At 37.7% G+C, this 21,747-nt stretch overlaps 1 protein-coding gene across 5 annotated transcripts in view; it reads left to right on the plus strand.

Annotated features, from left to right (window-relative positions):
* Positions 1-21,747, plus strand: part of NSD1 (nuclear receptor binding SET domain protein 1) — a 151,662-nt gene that overhangs the window by 117,375 nt on the left and 12,540 nt on the right. For all 5 annotated transcript variants that reach the window (XM_063084455.1, XM_063084459.1, XM_063084462.1 and 2 more), the window contains 5 exons: positions 1,251-1,451; positions 2,826-3,005; positions 15,378-15,534; positions 17,146-17,351; positions 20,173-20,285. In XM_063084455.1, the coding sequence (XP_062940525.1) occupies positions 1,251-1,451; positions 2,826-3,005; positions 15,378-15,534; positions 17,146-17,351; positions 20,173-20,285 (857 nt within the window). The remainder of the gene's footprint in view (positions 1-1,250; positions 1,452-2,825; positions 3,006-15,377; positions 15,535-17,145; positions 17,352-20,172; positions 20,286-21,747) is intronic.

Genomic DNA, 21,747 nt, shown 5'->3' on the forward strand with positions numbered 1-21,747 from the left:
TGTCTGCCTCTGAAGCCTGGGTTTTTCCCTTTACATTGTACTGTATCCCAGAGAGAGGTGGAGTCGTGTTTTTGTTTTTGTGTTCTAACTTTTTATTACAGAAATCTTCAGACATGCACAAAGGTAGAACAATGTAAAGAATCTTCATGTATTCATCACTCAGTTCCAGTGATTATCAACTTTCTGCCTCATTTTTCTTATGTATTTCAAAAGGTCTTCTAACAGATACAACTTTTTAAAAATACATACAATGTGTAGCGAGAGTATCTCGTAACTCCTATGTATTGTCTACTACCCAGTCTATTTTCAAATTTTCTCATTTGTCTCAAAGATATCTTTTTACAGTGTTTTGAATTGAGATCCAAATAAGGTCCCTGCATTGTATGATTTTATATGTCTCTTGTTTCTCCTAATCCACAACAGTACGGCCCCTCTGACCCTATTTTGTATGCCATTTATTTGTTGAAGCAATGGCCATTTGTCATGTTAAATTTTTCACTCTAAATTTGATTTCTGTATACACCATGGGCTATTATTCTGCCCAAAAAAGAGTGAAATTCTCACATTCGCAACAACATGGATGAGCTTGGAGAAACTTACGTTGAGTGAAATAAGCAAAGCACAAAGGGATTAATAATACATGTACTCACTCATAAGTGGGAGCTAAGGGGAAAAGAAGGAAGGAAAGACAGGCCCATCCCCCTTTCCCCCACTCCACTTTGTATCCCTAGGTATGCTCTCTCCCTCTGCAAGTCTAACGCTAACATTAGAGGGATATTGGGGATAATTGGATGGGGGACACGGGGTATAATTGCAATTTGTGGTGATGGATGTGCTGCCAGTATGGATCTGGCCATCATATCTTGGGCACAAGTGGTGACAATCAGCTTTGTACCCCATGAATATTCGTAACCAATAAATAAAATAAACTTGATAGCTTGCATCCTTGAGATGCTCTTTAGCTTGTTCCTCTATCCTCTATATTTCCTGTAAACTTGTAGTTAGACCTAGAGGCTGGATTAGATTCAGCTTCAGTTTTTTTCTTTTGGCAAGAATGCTCTGTAGATGTTGTTGTGTCATGTCCATAACCATGTATTGTCTGATTGTTTATGGTGATATTAAGATTGTTGTTCTTTCAGGTGTTCTCAGCCTGATTAGGGCGTTATAAAGTTCCTCACCCACTTCTTAATGGCTTAGATTGGGTAGATCTTGAATTAGTATTAATTTGTTAACTTCTTTTTGTTTCCTAGGAATCCATACCTGTTTTGTATGTAAGCAAAGTGGGGAAGATGTTAAAAGGTGCCTTCTGCCCTTGTGTGGGAAGTTTTACCATGAAGAGTGTGTCCAGAAGTACCCACCCACTGTCATGCAGAACAAGGGCTTCCGATGCTCCCTTCACATCTGTATAACCTGCCATGCTGCTAACCCAGCCAGTGTTTCTGCGTCTAAAGGTATGGGTTTGTTATGTGAACCAATCTACTTGTAGGACCTTACTTTCATTGGAAATTGATATTTTCAAATACAATCTGTCGTGTCTTTTCATGGTCTCTCTCTAGCTTTTGTCAGTTAGAGTACCAACAGTCTGCGTGGAAAAGAGGAGAGTAATGGACTATGGAGCCCTGGCATTATATGGTAGTTTTAAATATTTGGATTTCATATGAGATTTAGTTTCAAAAAAACTGTTCTGCAGCTTGTCCTATTCAATTAGAAACCCAAAATGTATTTTCCCCCTGTGGGGCCTTATGTCTCTGGTTGTCAGATGTGATATGATTCAAAATGCATGATAGGGCAGAATTAAAGGTTTTGTGTTGATTTGTTTTATTTTTTAAGATGGAAACTCTTGTAATGGAAACTTTTCTGCTTCATAGTTAGGTGGAGAGCTGAGTTTTACAAAACTGTCTGTGAGTATAGGTAAACTCAGGTTTTGAAATCTTTTCTCATTGGTAAAACAATTTTAATAATAGCGGGTCTCTTATTGATTTTCTTGAAAAGTCATGTACTGTGTCCATACTGTTGAATGCTTGTGTGCCAAAACAGCCTGACTTTTCTCACAGCTGATTGAGCAGGCCAAATTTAGCAGTGTTAACTTTTCTTTTTAATCAGACTTGCAGTACCTTTTGTAAGATAATTTCCTGGCCCTTAGGTCTCATCAGTCCTGAGCACAATAATTTAACTTTCTGGGTCAAAATTGCAGTTTAGCGGGATGCTGGTTAGCTCAGTTACTTAGAATGTGGTGTAATAACACCAAAGTCAAGGGTTCAGATCCCTGTACTGGCCAGACACCCAAAAAAAAAAAAAAAAAAAAAAAAATTACAGTTTAACCATTAGCTCCCTCTCCCTTTTTAATTGCTATTATAGGTTACATTTAGGTGGTTTGGTAATGATTTTTAGTTGGTGAAGTATGTTAGGGGATGTATTTCATCTGGAAGGGGGGAGTAGAGAGGTTCATTTACCTGAAAGACTTTAAGAACCACAGAGTAGTAGGTAAGCATGAGTCTTTCCTTCCCCGCTTTCTCCCCTTTAGTCCGGGTCTAATTCCAGGTTTCCTAGGAGTCAGGGCAGCGGTTTGCTTAGGGCTTTCCTTGGTGAGGCAGGCTCATTTACAATTACGTGATCTGTTACTCTCTTTGGAGATTTATCACATAGCTCCCATCTGAGCTTTCATGGTAGATTGGGTGTTTAAGATCCACTGTCCTAGTGGTCCTTCCTTTTATTTCTGATATTTTCTCAATGCTAGCAAATAGACGTGAATATCTCACACTGTTTTAATATTTACTGTCTTTTTCTTTTGCTTCTCCCTGGTTTTTCTGTTTCTCATATATTAGGTCGTCTGATGCGCTGTGTCCGCTGCCCTGTGGCATACCATGCCAATGACTTTTGTCTAGCTGCCGGGTCAAAGATCCTTGCATCTAATAGTATCATCTGCCCTAATCACTTTACCCCTAGGCGGGGCTGTCGAAATCATGAGCATGTTAATGTTAGCTGGTGTTTTGTGTGTTCAGAAGGTAAGATATGACTTCTTGCTGTATAAATAGTCTAAAAAGAGATTAATACAATGTTTTAATTGAAACAAAAAAAAAGTTTCTTGACATTGTCACTGGAATAAATATTAGGAAATGACGTCCTGAATTAATGATGACATAGAATTTTTAAAACTTGGCTTTGTTGCCCAATAGGGAGAGGTTTTATTTTTGTTATTTTGAATAATGGCTCAATTTTTGTTAAAATGATAAGCAATTGAAACAATAAAGAAAAAAACAAAAATAGAAAAAAATCGCCCCACATCCCATCAGGAAAAGAACATTGCTTAATATTAAGTGGTATTATTCTAGACATTTATGCATGTTAGCAGATAGAAGGGTAGATATCTGGATAGAAAATGGTATTATTGTATACTTGTGTTTTTTGAATTTAAAGGCGAAAAACAGTGTACCTCAGGGAATTTATAAACTTCAGTTAAGTATTTCCTTGCTATAAGGAGTATTAGTTTTTAGAAGATCTTCTAAGGTAGAGGAAAAATAAATTATTTATTCTTTTCCCACCCAATTTATAACATACTTTTTAGAGTAAAGAGTCAGTATAGCCCTTTCACACATTTTCTTTCCTCTTTCCTTTCCATCTTTGACAGTCTGATTTTTGCTCATTATATTAAGTGGATGATTTAGTGCTCATCACCAATATGTAAACTGTGGTACTTACATACTTCTGAATTCTTTATTTCCAATTTCCTTTTGATTGACTCAACTTCTAAGAAGAGCCCACAGGTGTATAATTCTGTACTTGAGGCATCATTTTCCTCTGTGCTAGAAGGACATCTTGTCTTACTATAAAATGTTTATGTTACATGTTCCTTTTCTAAGATTGTTGTGGACATTGCTCCACTATCTTCTAGTGTTGAGGGTGGCACCAGCTGTCTTCTGATTTACTCATTCATTTTCAAATTGAATTTTTTTGATTAGTAGTTTTTTTGAGAACAATTTCTCTCACTTTTCTGTTTTTGAAAATCTGCTTATTGATTCTGCAGTTTTCTGTAAACTTGGCTGGGTGTGAACATTCTGAGGGACTAATTTAAAAAAGAGTCAACAGGTGTGATGGAATGAGAATTGTACTTGGAATCTGAAAACCCAAGTTTGAATTCTGGCTTTTCTCCTTGGGCAAATTGCTTTACCAAGGCTTGGAATGCCTTGGTTTGCCCACTTATAAAATATGGTCTCCATTCCCTATCACATGGTTATATTATCACAGTGTAAATTAAATGAAAAGATGTGATAAAAAGCCCTAGCACAGTGAGAAAATAAGTTTAGATGACCACTGGTCTTGTTTTTGTTTTGTTTTACCTTTTTAATTTTATGTAGTACTGACTTTTTTCACAGCCTGCCTTATTCTGTTTGCTTTTATTTCAAAAACTTACTTCATTGCTAATTTACTCTCTTTTCCCCAAGATGATGTCCCACAAGAAAACAATAGCTTGCCAACTTTCCTCTTCCTTAAGATAGCATTAAGGATGTCTGTATCATCAGGTATATATGCCAGTAATTCTGTAAAATGAGAATTTTCCTTACTTCTGATATATCGTTCCTTTCTGAAACCTTTCCTCTAGCCAGAGCTGTGTCTGATTAATTGTGGAAGTAAAGAAACTAAAGAAATCCAGTGGGATCTGATGAATTGAGAAGACATTACACATTTTGAAAAATTTGGATATACTAAATGGTGGTACAACCACCTTCCCCCCATTTTTTATGACTGCTTTGTATGACTGAAAATTGTCAATTTGAACATATTTTTTTGGTGCTCTTAGGAAGATTTATGTAACATGACAATTTAAGGAAAAGATACCTTCTGACTGGAGTTTGCATTAGGACATTCATTTATATCCTCAAAGTATGGTGCTAATATAGAATAAATAGACTATCAGCGCATTATGTTGATGGGAAGTGAAAATTTTATATGTAATTATAAAACTGTCTTGATGAACGCTGATACCTATTTATTTTACCATCTTTTATTTGTTTCAAAGAAAATTAAACACAGAGTTTGTATATTTAATAGCATTTAAATAAGTAATTCTACCCTTAGAATGAAAACAAGGGGATAAAGTGCATTTTCCAAGTTTTCTTGAATATGGGAAGATGAAACAGTTTCACCATTAGACTGTTTTTAATTCCAGGGTGGGATTAAATATTTGAGATAGTTTCAGAGTGAAAGTTCCCATGTGATGGCAATTCTAATTTGTGGGATGGTTGGATACTGAAAAGCTAGAGTCCAGTAGTGGATAGTCATAATAATAACTGAGTCCTCAAGGAAACATCTTATTAGATGTAGCAGCAATTCTAAAGGGTGGTCTGTGGATCTCTAAGAAGGGGGAAAGGCCCAAAGACTCTTTCAAGGGGTCTGTGAGATCAAACTCTTTTCATAATACCAAGATATTACTTGCCTTTTTCCATTTTGTTGACATGTACATGGATTGTGCAAAACCAATGGTAGGTAAAACTGCTGGCACCTTAGCAGAAACAAGGTGATGGCTTCAAACTAGGCAAGTAAGTAGTCATTGTATTCTCTAATGGCGTACACTCACAGTAAAAATGTGGCAGTTTCACATAAGAATTTCTTTGATAAAGAAGTAAAATTTATTAATTTTATTAAATCTCAACCCTCAAGTGAACACTGTTTTACTATTCTGTGTGATGAAGTAGGAAGTGCACAGAAAGCAGTTCTGTTGTATACTGATGGTTGTCTCGAGTTCAGGCATTCATGAAACTGGGTTTCAAGCTCAGCTATCTGCATTGTTCATGGAATACCATTTTTAATTGTAAGAGTTACTGACAAACTGGTTATTCATATTTGTATATTTGGCAGACGTTTTCTTGAAAATGTAATGAGCCTGTCAATTCAAGGAGTGCAACTGAGAAAAAGTGGCCAATGATAAAATTTGAGCTTTTAAGTGAAAATTAGAATTTGAGAAAATTATTATCTACTACCTTGAGCCTGATAGCTGCCACTGATGAGATCACAGTGATGTTAATAAATGTGCCTTTTTAATATTATGAAATGAAATAGGTCACCATTTGGAAGCTCTACATGACTCAGTGAACCAGTATTTTTCATATAACGAATGATGTTTTAACATGCATATATAAAAGATCCAAAATGCAGGACAGATCCATGGATTTTAATGTAATAGTAGTAAAAGTTTATTGATGTGGCTTCAGATTCCACATTGCAACTAAACTTCTACCCTGTGGAGTTTTAATGTTGTATCAAAGAAGGAATATCCACAATTATTGACCAGGTTATTAAATATACTCTTTTCCAACTATGTATTTCTGAGAGACAGATTTTCTTTAAGTACATCAACCAAACAACATATTGCAACAAATGCAATTAAAAATACTTGCAAAAATATAAAACAATGAGCTCTTCTCACTAAAAAAGTTTTATTTTGGAAAAATGTAGTTATTTTTTATTAAAGTGTTATTTATGTTAATATACTAGATTTATTGTTATTTTAAATGAATTCATAGATGTTTTTACAATTTCTTAGTTTGAATTTCAGTTTGGGTAAATATCAATATATGTAGCCTACATAAACAAAAGCTCTTTGGGGTTCTCTGTAGTTTTCTATAATATAATGTGGTCCTGAGACCAAAAAGCCTGAGAACTGCTGACTCACTATATAAGGTTATCTTGCTGTTAGAGGACAGGAAGAATAGAATCCTAGGATTTTTTTTCTTTTTCTTTTTCTTTTCTTTTTTGTTTTTGCTTGTGTAAAGGAGAGAACTAAAGGTGGTTATCCAGAGTATTAGGATAATAATACGGTAAATCGCTAAATAGAAAGGAATCAGGCTCTAGAATTTAGCAATGTGTTTAAGATTTATTTTCTCTTTCCTTTCCTCTTCCACCAAATGTCATTTTTTTTTTTCTTTCATCTTTTGGTTTATTTGGATGGTGCATGCAGTTTTCCCTGTTCTGCTTGTCTTTCCCTCTCCTAAATATCTCTTCTACTCCAACCAGAAAGACCCTCCTGCCTACCATCTACTCAGACTAGTTCTGTTGATTTCTTCCTTCATGTTCTCCCTCAGTTCATTTCTCAGTATGTCCTTCCATGCAAGACTGATGTACTTGCCACCCTTTCCTCTTAGCTCTGACCCTTCGCCTTTATTCACTGGGTTTTCTTCTATACAGATTTCTTTTTGTGTTGTATCCTTCTTTGAAGGACAGATTTAAATGCCTTAAAAAAAAAAAAAAGATGACCGATAAGGGGATCATAACCCTTGGCTTTGTGTCGTCAGCACCACGCTCAGCCAGTGAGCCAACCAGCCATCCCTAATAGGGTCTGAACCTGTGGCCTTGGTGTTATCAGCACTGCACTCTCCCGAGTGAGCCACAGGCTGGCCCTTAAATGCCTTTTTGTACATGAAATATTTCTAGTGTATCATGAATGCCAACTTAGTAAAATGAAGATTTTTCTCCTAAGATCTTTTAAGCAAACTGTGCTATCAACCAAGTTGTGTCTCAGCTGGTAACTAAGCATAGATAAGAATTTTGTAGAAGGTATTCTGTCATTGGGTCAGTTGAATTTATGTTACCCTATGTCACTTTTAATGTCCCATTCTAAGATTATTTGACTCAACCCACAAAATGCACAAAAATAGCAAAGTATGAGTTTCAGACTGTAATTGTTCTTCAGCCTTATTTTTTAGCAGCAGACTTTTTTCCAAATGAAATCTTACTCTGAATCTGAGCTCCAGTGTACAATACAGATAAAAGGGGAGCTTTTCCAGTTGAAGCAGAGTGAGGTCTCAAGCACACACCCCAGTTCCCCCCAAACAAATAAAATCACAACTTTTATTTTAAAAGCCTGCTCCAGATTATTGAGAAATGGAAAAAAGTCAGCATGGAATGAAATTGTATAAGGAAAGTGTCACAAAAGTAAGTTTTTTGTAGGATTTTTAAGATGTAAAAAATGCACAGTGAGAAGAAGATGAACTTGGATGTATACTTTCATGAGGCTAACTCTTTACTAACTCTTCAGGGTAAAACTTTATATGTTTGAGTGTAGTATGTTTGAAGCAGGCTCATTTCTGGCATAAGATAAATAAGGTATATGTTGGTATATGCAAATATCATTTGCAGTCATTACTACTGCTAGATCTTGTTTATGCATTACAAAGAAATATAACTGATTCTCTTATTTTGTCCTGATGTTTTGATAATCATATTTTAATATAACTGGTGTCCTTTTTATCTTATGTATTAAGTTTATGCATTTATATGGTATTCTGAAAAAGGATCATAGTTGTCATAAGGGTGCCAAACATCACGCTTTTTGTAGAGAATTAAATACGTAGACAATTGCTTCATCCTAGGATTTTTTTTTCTTTTCTTTTTGACACAAGGCAAAATGTGTAACTATGTTACTGAAACTACAAAGTTCTGAAAAGTTAGTAATTTTTTAAAAAATTCTATTTTGTCTATATACAATGTGGTTGATTATTGTGGCCCATTACCAAAACCTCCCTCCCTCCTCCCTCTCCCCCCTCCCACCCAACAATGTCCTTTCTGTTTGCTTGTCATATCAACTTCAAGGAATTGTAGTTGTTATGTCTTCTTCCCCCCGCCCCGGTTTTTTTTTGTGTGTGTGTGTGTGAATTTATTTATTTTTAGCTCCCACCAATAAGTGAGAACATCTGGTATTTCTCTTTCTGTGCCTGACTTGTTTCACTTAATATAATTCTCTCAAGGTCCATCCATGTTGTTGCAAATGGCAGTATTTCATTCGTTTTTATAGCTGAGTAGTATTCCATTGTGTAGATATACCACATTTTCCATATCCACTCATCCGATGATGGACATTTGGGCTGGTTCCAACTCTTGGCTATTGTAAAGAGTGCTGCAATGAACATTGGGGAACAGGTATACCTTCGACTTGATGATTTCCATTCCTCTGGGTATATTCCCAAGAGTGGGATAGCTGGGTCATATGGTAGATCTATCTGCAAATGTTTGAGGAACCTCCATACCATTTTCCATAGAGGCTGCACCATTTTGCAGTCCCACCAACAATGTATGAGAGTTCCTTTTTCTCTGCAACCTCGCCAGCATTTATCTTTCAGGGTCTTTTGGATTTTAGCCATCCTAACTGGGGTGAGATGGTATCTCACTGTGGTTTTGATTTGCATTTCCTGGGTGCTGAGTGATGTTGAGCATTTTTTCATATGTCTGTTGGCCATTCGTATATCTTCCTTACAGAAATGCCTACTTAGCTCTTTTGCCCATTTTTTAATTGGGTTGCTTGTTTTTTTCTTGTAAAGTTGTTTGAGTTCCTTGTATATTCTGGATATTAATCCTTTGTCAGATGTATATTTTGCAAATATTTTCTCCCACTCTGTTGGTTGTCTTTTAACTCTGTTAATTGTTTCTTTTACTGTGCAGAAGCTCCTTAGTTTGATATAATCCCATTTGTTTATTTTTCCTTTGGTTGCCCATGCTATTGGGGTCTAATTCATGAAGTCTGTGTCCAGTCCTACTTCCTGAAGTGTTTCTCCTATGTTTTCTTTAAGAAGTTTTATTGTTTCAGGGTGTATATTTAATTCTTTAATCCATTTTGAGTTGACTTTAGTGTATGGTGAAAGGTATGGGTCTAGTTTCATTCTCCTGCATATTGATATCCAGTTCTCCCAGCACCATTTGCTAAAGAGGCAGTCTCTTCCCCAGTGTATAGGCTTGGTGCCTTTGTCAAAGATCAGGTGGCTGTAGGTGTGTGGGTTGATTTCTGGATTCTCTATTCTATTCCATTGATCAGTATGTCTGTTTTTATGCCAGTACAATACTGTTTTGGTTATTATAGCTTTGTAGTATTGTTTAAAGTCAGGTAGTATTATGCCTCCAGCTTTATTTTTTTTGCTTAGCATTGCTTTGGCTATGTGTGGTCTTTTGTTATTCCATATAAATGTCTGGATAGTTCTTTCCATTTCTGAGAAAAATGTCATTGGAATTTTGATGGGGATTGCATTGAATTTGTATATCACTTTGGGTAGTATGGACATTTTCACTATGTTGATTCTTCCAATCCAAGAGCATGGGATATCTTTCCATCTTCTTGTATCCTCTCTAATTTCTCTCAGGAGTGGTTTGTAGTTCTTATTATAGAGATTTTTCACATCCTTGGTTAACTCAATGCCTAAGTATTTTATTTTTTAGGTGGCTATTGTAAATGGGCAGGCTTTCTTGATTTCTCTTTCTGCATGTCCACTATTGGAGAATAGAAATGCTACTGATTTTTTGTGTGTTGATTTTGTATCCTGCTACTGTGCTGAAATCATTTATCAACTCCAAGAGTTTTTTTGTAGAGGCTTTAGGCTGTTCAATATAAAGGATCATGTCATCCGCAAACAGGGACAGTTTGACTTCATCTTTTCCAATCCGGATGCCCTTTCTTTCCTTCTCTTCTCTGATTGCTCTGGCTAGTACTTCCAACGCTATGTTGAATAGGAGTGGTGGTGAGAGTGGGCATCCTTGTCTAGTTCCTGTTCTTAAAGGAAAAGCTTTCAGCTTTTCCCCATTCAGGATGATATTGGCAGTGGGTTTATCATATATGGCTTTAATTATGTTGAGATACTTTCCATCTATACCTAACGTATAGAGGGTCTTTGTCATGAATGAGTGCTGAATTTTATCAAATGCTTTTTCGGCATCTATAGAGATGATCCATATGGTCCTTTGTGTTTGATTTTATTAATATGGTGTATCACATTTATTGATTTGCGTATGTTGAACCAACCTTGCATCCCAGGGATGAATCCCACTTGATCGTGGTGAATAATTTTACGTATGTGTTGCTGTATTCTGTTTGCTAGTATTTTAGTGAGGATTTTTGCATCTATATTCATCAAGGATATCGGCCTGTAGTTTTCTTTTTTGGTTATATCTTTACCTGGTTTTGGTATCAGGATGATGTTTGCTTCATAGAATGAATTTGGGAGATTTGCGTGTTTCCGTCTTTTGGAATAGTTTGTAAAGAATCGGTGTCAATTCCTCTTTGAATGTTTGGTAAAATTCTGCTTTGAATCCATCTGGTCCTGGGCTTTTCTTTGTTGGGAGCCTTCTGATAACAGCTTCAATCTCCTTTATTGTTACTGGTCTGTTCAGATTTTCTATGTCTTCATGGCTCAGTTTTGGGAGCTTGTGTGTGTCCAGAAATTTATTCATTTCCTCCAGATTTTCAAATTTGTTGGCGTATAGTTGTTTATAGTAGTCTCGAATGATTCGTTGTATTTCAGATGAATCAGTTGTAATATCACCTTATTCATTTCTAATTTTTGTTATTTGGATCTTCTCTTCTTTTTTTAGTTAGCCATGCTAATGGTTTGTCAATTTTATTTATCTTTTCAAAAAGCCAACTTTTTGATTCATTGATCTTTTGTATTGTTTTTTGGGTTTCAATTTCATTAAGTTCTGCTCTGATCTTAATGATTTCTTTCCATCTGCTAACTTTAGGTTTGGATTGTTCTTGTTTTCCTAGTTCTTTAAGGTGAATTGTTAGGTTGTTCACTTGCCATCTTTCCATTCTTCTGAGGTCAGCATTTAATGCAATAAATTTCCCCCTTAGTACTGCTTTTGCGGTATCCCACAGGCTTAGGTATGATGTATCATTATTTTCATTAGTTTCAATAAATTTTTTGATTTCCTGCTTGATTTCTTCTTGGAACCATATGTCATTAAGTAGAATGCTGTTTAATTTCCATGTGTTTGTATAGTTTCCAGAATTTCATTTGTTATTGATTTCTAATTTTAATCCATTGTGGTCTGAGAAAATACATGGGATAATTCCAATTTTTTTGAATTTGTTGAGACTTGATTTGTGACCTAATATGTGATCTATCCTGGAGAATGATCCATGTGCTTATGAGAAGAGTGAATATTCTGAGGTTGTTGGGTGGAATGTTCTGTAGATATCTGCCGAGTCCAATTGGTCTAGAGTATTGTTTAGATCTTGTGTTTCTCTGCTGATTCTTTGCCTAGATGATCTGCCCAGTATTGACAGTGAGGTGTTCAGATTCCCTGCTATTATGGTATTAGTGTCTGTTTCCTTCTTTAGGTATAATAGAGTTTGTTTTATAAATCTGGCAGCTCCAACATTGGGTGCGTACATATTTATGATTGGGGAATTTAAACCTTTTACATTAAGAGTTGTTATTGAAAAGTGATTTATTCCTAGCATTTTATTGATTATTGTCTGGTTGTCTTAGATGTCTTTAGTTCCTTGCTTTCTGATTTACTGTTTGTTTTCTGTGTTTTTTGGTTCCTTGGGTTGCAGATAGCCTTTTTGTTTGTTTGTTTTCTCTTCATGAATGCCATTTTTATTATACTAGTGGGTTTTGATTTTTCTTCGGTTTTTATGGCAGTGGTAGTTATTTTTCAGGGACCAAACCCAGTACTCCCTTGAGAATTTTTTGTAAGGGTGGTCATGTGGTGGTGAACTACTACTGCAGTGTTTGTTTGTTTGAGACATATACTATTTGCCCTTCATTTCAGAAGGATAGCCTTGCAGGGTAGAGTATCTTGGCTGACAATCTCTGTCTTTTAGTATTTTGAATATATCATCCCATTCCTTTCTGGCTTTCAGGGTTTGTGATGAAAAGTCTGATGTTAGCCTGATTGGGGCTCCTTTGTAGGTGATTTGATGCTTCTCTCTTGCAGCTTTTAAGATTCTCTCTTTGTCTTTGAGTTTTGCCAATTTGACTATAACATGTCTTGGAGAACACCTTTTTGGGTTGAATATGTTTGGAGATCGTTGAGCTTCCTGAATCTTAAGATCTGTGATTTTTCTTATACCTGGGAAGTTTTCTGCCACTATTTTGTTGAATATGTTTTCAATGCAATCTCCGTTTTCCTCCCCTTCTGGAATACCCATGACTCGGATATTTGAGCGCTTAAGGTTGTCTGATATCTCTCTCAGATTTTCTTCAATGCCTTTGATTCTTTTTTCTTTTTTTTTTGTCTGCTTGTGTTATTTCAAACAGCCCATCTTCAAGTTCAGAGGTTCTCTCTTCAACTTCCACAAGCCTGCTGGTTAAACTCTCCATTGTGTTTTTTATTTTGCTTAATAAATTCTTCAGTTCTGCAAGTTCTGCTACATTTTTTTTCAGGACATTGATTTCCTTGTACATTTCCTCTTTCAGGTCCTGTGTACTTTTCCTCGTTTCATCATGATGTCTAGCTGAGTTTTCTTGTATCTCATTCAGTTTCCTTAGAATTATCACTCGAAATTCCTTGTCAGTCATTTCAAGGGCTTCTTGTTCTGTAAGATCTAGAGCTTGAGACTTATTATCCTTTGGTGGTGTACTTTCTTGATTTTTCATATTTCTGTTATCTTTTCTTTGATGTTTATTCATTGTGGCAGGGGGTTTCACAGTCCACAGGTTTGACACTGTTGACTGACTAAGATGTTGCTTGGGTTGCCAATTTGGTATGGCTTCCTCCGTGACTACTCAGTTGGCCACTAGTGCCCTGCGTGTTTGGTTGCCTCGGGTCTTGGGCCTCTCCAGGGAGCCACCTCTCTGGTCAGGTTGGACTCTGCCTGGCTGCTGGATCATGGGGCGGTACCGCAGGGTGTGTGGTCTCTGCTGAGCTTCCACCTCCCATGCTGGACTTCTCCCTGTTCCGTGTGCTCTGGGCTGGGCTGCTGGGATGTGCCGAGGCACCGCAGAACGCGTCGTTTCTGCAGAGCTTCTCCTTCCCCTGCAGCATGGGTCCCTGCTTTGTGCGCGCTAGGCCGGGCTTGGGGTGGAGCCGGGTGGTGGTGGTGAAGCCTACCTGCTGCTGGATCGCACGGCGGTGGCCCCCCCACAGGGTGTGTGGACTCTTCAGAACGTCTGTCTCCCTTGTTGGAGGACTCTGTGCTCTGTACGCATTGGGCCGGGCTCCTGGATCACGCAGCGGCAGCGTGGTCCCTGTGAAGTTCCCGCCTCCCCTGGACGTCCCTCTACTCCAAGCGCGCTAGGCCAGGCTGGGAATGGAGCCAGGTGCCTGCGGTGAAGCCTACCTCCTGGATCACGCAGTGGTGGCCCCACAGGGTGTGTGGATTCTGCCGAGCCTCTGCCTCCCCTGCCGGACGTCTCCCCACTCTGTGCGCACTGGGCTGGGCTGGGAATGGAGCCAGGTGGCGACGGGTGAAGCCTATCTGTTGGATTGTGCAACGGCGGCCCCGCAGGGCATGTGGTCTCCGCCGAGCTTCTGCCTCCCCCACTGGATGTCTCCCCGTTCTATATGCACTCGATGTTATGTTTTTATAGTTTAAATCGGTTGATTTGTGGGAGAGAGTGACTCTAGGGACTGTCTGTTCCACCATCTTGACTGGAAGAAGGTCAAGGGTTTTGATTCTATGTGGATTTAGTGTTACTTCATGCCGAAATTATTCTCAGATAATCGTAAGCATCTGACCTTGGGAAACTCTGGTATTGTGAAGTGAGCCCAGACCTTGGGGACTGGAGATGTGGAACCTAATTCTTCCTTACTACGGTCTCACTAGAAGTCTCCTTCCCTTATCTCAGTGCAAGTTTTAGTATAAACACACCAGACTTCCTCACTTCCTCTCTTGACCACTCAGTCAGTCCAGTTTACCAGACCCAAAAAGCAGCTTCCTGGCTTGTCCCGGCTTCCCAATGTGTGACCTTCTTATTGATCATCTGTGGCTCCTGTTTTTATTCTCCCCAGGGAACCCAGCAAAGCCAACCTTGGCTCTGCTCATTTAACCTCGAAAAGTTAGTAATTTTAAGAAGAGAGAAGGAACCACCAGATGAAGATACTACTTATGTGTCAGATACTACTATGTGATTTATTAGCTAGCTTAGTCCTCAAAAACGTGGTTATTTTTTGTTGCAGAAAATACCTTACCATTGATGAAATTACAGCTCAGCAAGGAAAGTGAATTCCCTAGGTCATATGGTCTTAGAGTTGGAATTCCAACCCAAATCTGACATCAATCAGTTAAGGCTTGTGCTCTTTATACTCTGATTGTTGTGTGTCATTGATATTCTCTTTATGTACTGTTTTGTTTTCTAGTGAAGGGGAAGAAAATGTACGTGTGTGTATGTACACAGAAATGACTTTATTGGGTTTACTTTTGACCTCATTGCCTTAATTTTTTGCCAATAAGATCTCATCTTTATCAGTGACAAATCTAATGGTGGGGAGGGGTCAGGAATATTGGAGAGGGAGTATTCCTGTAGAGAAGTCTTTCTGGGTAACTAAATTACTAAGTTTTTGGCTGGTACTTGGTAATTGGGAGATACATAATTTGAGGTGTGCAAAAGCTATTTCAGCTGGGTCCCTACAGCAGCCTGAGGTCTGAATGCCAGATATTTGTATTCCCACAGGAGGCAGCCTTCTATGCTGTGATTCTTGCCCTGCTGCTTTTCATCGTGAGTGTCTGAACATTGATATCCCTGAAGGAAATTGGTATTGCAATGACTGTAAGGCAGGCAAAAAGCCTCACTACAGGGAGATTGTCTGGGTAAAAGTTGGACGATACAGGTGAGTAAGCCTGAAGGAGAATGGCACTCATAGAATTTACCATCTTCTCTTCTTTGGAATCTCTCAGACATAGTTCTTAACTTTTTTTAAAAAAATGATCTTCCTGATTAGTCACAGTACCCCACACCTAATTAATTTTTCCTTATAAGGAAAAAAAACTAACTTTATGATTTGCAGTTATAGAAATAATACATGTTCTGGGCTGGCCCGTGGCTCACTCAGGAGAGTGCGGTGCTGATAACACCAAGGCCACGGGATCCCTATATAGGCATGGCCGGTTGGCTCACTGGCTGAGCATGGTGCTGACAACACCAAGCCAAGGGTTGAGATCCCCTTACTGGTCATCTTTATATAGGATTTAAAAAAAAAAAAAAGAAATAATACATGTTCTCTGTAGAAAATTCATTTATGAAAACCCGTAAACTCACAAACAAGATACATTGTTAACATTTTGGCATATTTACTTACAGACATGCCAATACACAGCCTTCTCCCCACAGTCCTCCAATATTGTTCTTATAGTTTATACCTTGTTTTGCATCTCACTTTTTCTTTTAAAATTTTTTTTCATTGAACAATAATGCATAAAAGAATATGACGTGTATGATTTTAAAGAATTAAGGAGCACCTATGTATGTACCTCCCAGTTAAAGAAATAGAGCAGTACTGGTAGTTTTGAGGCTCCCTCCATGCCCTGTCTGATTCCATTCTCTCCCCTCACCCAGAGGTAACTATTCTATTGAATTTTAAGTTTTTCATTCCCTTGCCTTGCTGTATGTGTCTGCCACATGTATAATGTTTTGTTTTGCATGTTTTGGACCTTTATATAAAGAAATTATTTTTGATATATTTTCCTACATCTTGCTTTTCTCATTCACTTTTTTGCTCCTGAGATTTATCATAGTTAATATAGTGCTCTAGTTCATTCATAGTTGTACATAGCTTCTTTATACATTTACACAATGTTGTATACTTCATGTATCCGTTTTCCTGTTTGCACTATGAACATTTGTCAGTGTTTCTTGGTTTACACGCAAAAGAGCTTTCTATAGGGCATTCTCCAGAGTAAAATAGGTGTAGGAGTTTCCAGCTTTAATAGCTGATGTCAGATTGTCTCCCAAAGTGGTTGTATGTACTTTTTATTTTTTTACATTTCTTGGTGTCATTTTTACATACTCCTAATGATTACTGAACGTTTCCCTTTTAAAGGCCAAATTGTATTTCGTTGTATAGTGTAGCATGGTTATTACTGTCATTCCCCTGATGCTGAGCATTTACATTGTTCCCAGTTTTTCATTCTTACAGATAATGTTCAGTGAACATTATACAAATAAACCTTTGTTCATCTCTCTAATTAGTTCCTTTTTATAGATTCCTTGAAGTAGAATAACTGAGTCTAAGGGAGTATGTACATGTGTGCATGTGTGGGCAGGTGTTTTCAGGCTTCCAGCACATATACCTTATTTGTACTCCTGTTAGCTAGTAAGAATGCCCTAGACTTTAATGTGGACAGACAGACATTGCTATTCCTTATTCTTATCCTAAGTGGGTTATTTTCCTAGTGCCTTGCAGCCTTCTAGAAGTTTCGTCCTTTGTTTTCACCTTTCCCAGGTGGTGGCCTGCTGAGATCTGCCATCCTCGAGCTGTTCCTTCCAACATAGATAAGATGAGACATGATGTGGGCGAATTCCCTGTCCTCTTCTTTGGTTCTAATGACTATCTGTGGACTCATCAGGCTCGAGTCTTTCCTTACATGGAGGGGGATGTGAGCAGCAAGGATAAGATGGGCAAAGGAGTGGATGGGACATATAAAAAAGGTAACTTTATCCTTTTTGTTTCTTATATCAACACAGGCCTTTGTTGCCTGAGTATCTGCTCTGTGTTAGAATTCACATATGTTACATTTAGCAGCTGTGTTGTGTCCTCTGGGGCACGTTATGGGGCTGCAGTTGTAGGATTTTGCAGGGAAGTTGACCCACATAACTCATTATTTGTTGAGCCTAACCTTTACTTAACTGGATATTCCTTGAGGAAGTTTTTTTTTGTCTTATCAGTTCTGGTTTCTGAGCATCTCATCAAGTAATGGAGTTCTGGAACTATTTTATAAAGTGTTCATAGGCAAAGGCTTGAATCTGTAGCAGAGCCACATTTACTCCAAGGAGTTTGGTTTTTTTCCAGTTTGTTGGGAAGAAATAAAATTTACCCAAAATTGTAGAGCAAAATGGTGGAGGTCAAAGCATAAATACTCTGAATCAAAAGAAATTTTTGTAGGCTGGCCTAGCATTGAAGGCAGTAGGGACAGTTGGGGGTAGGAGGTGAGGTCCCTTGGTGTCACCAGGGCTAGTTTTACCACTCACCAGGTGGTCGAGTCAACTTTGAGCCTGGATTTTCCTTTACCATATAATGGAGTAAGGTTGCTGTGAGTTCAGTGGGATAATAAAAGTGGCCTGCAGGGTACATATTTGGTATCCTTTCAGTGGCAATTACTTTCTTCTTCTAGCTGTCCTTTAAAAGGCAATTTGAATGTATTGTATGTTAAAGTATAAGATTTTGTCTTCAGAGTGAGGTGAAAAGAGGTTCTTGGCAAGTGAAACTTCCTGGGTAGGTAATGGGAGTAATGTCCAAAGGGATCAAGTTCAACAAAGTTTTCGATTGCCTTATGTTATTTTAGTGGGTTCTTACTTACCTATTTGCCATGTAGTTTCTGTGCAGAGATGTGGGCTATCGGAACTATTACTAATACAGTAATACACAGTACTGGTACTGTGGGCTATCATTACTAATACTGTAGGAGCTTGGGTCTTGAGTCTTGTAACCTCAGATGGTCAGGGACTAAGTGACCTACATCTTGGCCTGCATAGAGATGGCCACCACCAAGGCTGGGAGAGAAGGTGGAATGTGGGGAGTGCCATCAGTGTGAGGCTGCCAAATCTCTGGGATTCTGTGATTTCTGTGCCTTCACCAGGGGATGGCTAGGTGCTTCTGCTTTCTTGAACACATGTTTTTATGGGGGAATCTGACATAGATATCAGCAGTCAAAATGCCATTCAGTGAGTGTTGTGGCAAAAATGTGCATAGTATATTGTGGAAACAGAGCAAGAGGAAGCATGACTAGGCTGGGGATTGAAGTCTTGAAGTCATGGATGGCTTCTTTCCTAATTAGTGCTTTGAAGAATGAGCCATATGATGATAATAATAGTTACCTTTATTGTGTGCTAGACTCTTTCAATGTTTGTTTTCTGCTTTAAGTCCTTATGGCAACCCTATGAGGTAGATACCATCCTGATTTTGCACATGAGGTAACTGAGGCACATAAAAGTTAAATTACTTCTGTAAGGTTTCAAAACCAATAACTGGTTGAGGTAGGTTTCTGACTCTGGTAGTTGGTCTCCAGAATGCAAGCTCTTAACCCCTACACTGTAAACAAATAAGGAAGGTACTTAAAATGTTGTCAGGAAGATAGGATGTGTTTTTAATCTAACATGCTGAGTTATCGACCTCCAAGTATTTGGTATAGTTTAAGCACAGGGTTGGGGAAGCACCGGGCTATTTGCCTAAAGAGTTACATCAGCGACATGGTCAGCACAGAGTTGTAGAAACCTTAGTCTGGTATGGAGTATTGGGATCTTTAGAAGTGAGAAGCTATAGCCAGGAAGATCTGCAATATAGCTGTTGTAAGTAGTTCTGGGCAGAGATGACGGGACAGTAATGGAGTTGTTCATGGGGGTAGAGAGAATGATGTATACTGGATAGACATTAAGGAGATAGACTAGGCAGGACATGCTGACTAATATGATAAGGAAAGGACAAATTTTAGGACAATTTAGAGGACTCCATGTAACACACACATTCTGCTAAGTGGTTACAGGGAAATGAAGAAAAGGGGATGGGTCAGAGGGGAGATTTTCTTCAAAGAATTGACAAAACATGGGGAAAGCCACAGAGAGGAAAGAGGGAAGAATTGGAATTCTCAGAGTTTTTAACCTGGGTGAAGAATAATGAATTAAAATGTTGTTTTAAGTGGATAAAAATGAGAATCTTAAGATTTTGTTGGACTTTTTCAGACATTCCAATCTTTTGAGTATATGAAAGGGTTTTAATGTAGATTGGATATGAAGATCTGTGTATCATTAGAGCTAATAGCTGATATTTACAGAATTTAGGAGAAGAGTAGGATAAGTTCTCTAGAGAATAGTAAAGAAGAAAAGGAAAACTTCAACTTTGAATTTCTTCCAAGAAGAGTGAGCATGTTTCCTGGGGCACCTAGGAAGTAGAATGTTCCTGGAAGCAGGAGGTTTAGGTCTGAGAAAAGATTTAGACTTAAAGGCAGTGACTTTGTAGAGCAGGTGAAGTCTAATCATTGGTAGATGGTATCTGTGGGCTTTTTAAAGTCATTTTGCTGTTTGTGTTTTGCTTTTCCTCTGAAGGTTGTAGTCTGTATTGAGTCATTTTGTCTTAATGTTACATTTGAATACCCTGGGGACTGTATAACCTATTTGAAAATAGGTGTCATATATATTCTTAGTTTTTCATATAAAATGTTGGTTGGAACCTTGTCTAAAACGTGGATTTTCTCCAACTTAAGGGGGGAAAAAAGCAAAATAACTCCAGTCACACTTGTCCTATGTGTTTTCTTAGCTCTTCAGGAAGCTGCAGCACGGTTTGAGGAATTAAAGGCCCAAAAAGAGCTACGGCAGCTACAAGAAGACCGAAAGAATGACAAAAAACCACCACCTTATAAACATATAAAGGTGAGAAAAAAATTCTTGGGAGACCATCTCTAGGAGAGACACTCCAGATATTGCATACTTAAACTCAAAAATGATTTGTTATTTATCTGAAATTCAAATTTAACTGGGTGTCCTGGATTTTTATTCACTAAGTCTGGCAACCTTACTAAAAGCAGACTATAAAGATAGTATCTCCAGGCTTTTATACTTTCTTGAAAGATGATGCAGTACTTTGTGCAATGCAATAAGAAAACTGAAGTGTGACTGTTTATTTCACTATTTCATCCTGCTTATATACAATACCATCATTCTTCCATTTTCTTATTATTTTTTTCTTTTTTAGCATAGTTAGGTATCATTGATGGGTAATGATGAAATACTAAAATATTACAAGAATAGGAAAAGTAAGAACACTCAAATTCCATACTATATCTTAGATTTATAAAATGGTCTAATGAACCTACATGATAGTTACAAGATAGAATGAGTTTTATTCTTTTTAAGTAAGTAAATTTTCTTTTTGATCTTCGGAAGGCCTCTAAGAAGGAATAAAAGTCATAAAATATTAATCCTTACAAGTAATTAAGATTGCTGAAAGAAAGAAACTCAAGACCCATAATGGGTCGAGGTGGATTCTGGCTATACACTGAGAATTAAATGAAGTTATTATGTGTGAAGACATAACACCAAAGTGTAGTTAGACCTCAGAAAAAGGAAAGTAATCCTGTTCACACAGTCCTAGGTGTCAGATAACAGCAAGGTAGGCATTTCAGAGTAGCACATCAATTGGCTATTGAGAGAGCAACTTCCTGTGGATGATCTCATCACAGAACTTAGAGGCCAACTTCTTCCTTCTACTTGTGTTTTGTTTGTTTGTTTGTTGTTTTTTGGTAAACAAACATATTTCCAGGAAAAGGATCTAGAGTAGAGGCTGGCAAACTATGGTTCATGGGCCAAATCCAGTTTACTGCCTAATTATGTAATGCCCATGAGCTAAGGGTGGTTTTTACATTTTTAAATGGTTGGGGAAAAAAGAAAAAGAATAATTTGTAACACATGCAGTTTATATGAAATTCAACTTTCAGTGTCCATAAACAAAGTTTTATTGGAACACAGCCATGCTTATTCATTTACATAGTGGCAGAGTTGAACTACATGCATCAAAAACCTATGGCCCAGAAAGCCTGAAATATTTACTGTCTGGTCCTTTACAGAAAAAGTTTGTCAACCCCTGATCTAGAGTGAGAGTTTACCTACAATTACATATCTTTGTCTTTGTTCTTACCTAACCATGTGGGTGTTTTTTGTTGTTGTTTTGTTTTGCTTTGTGATGTGTTATACAAGAAACTTATTTCAGATTAATAACAGGTTAGATCAGGTGTTAAGAAAGACTGATTAAAACGTGTATTCATAGAGAAAAGGTATAGTATAGCAGCTAAAGTGGCACCAGCATGCGGCAATAGCACATACCTAGACTGCAATT

The sequence above is a fragment of the Cynocephalus volans genome, chromosome 2 (genome assembly GCF_027409185.1).
Source record: "Cynocephalus volans isolate mCynVol1 chromosome 2, mCynVol1.pri, whole genome shotgun sequence".
Classification (NCBI taxonomy): domain Eukaryota; kingdom Metazoa; phylum Chordata; class Mammalia; order Dermoptera; family Cynocephalidae; genus Cynocephalus; species Cynocephalus volans.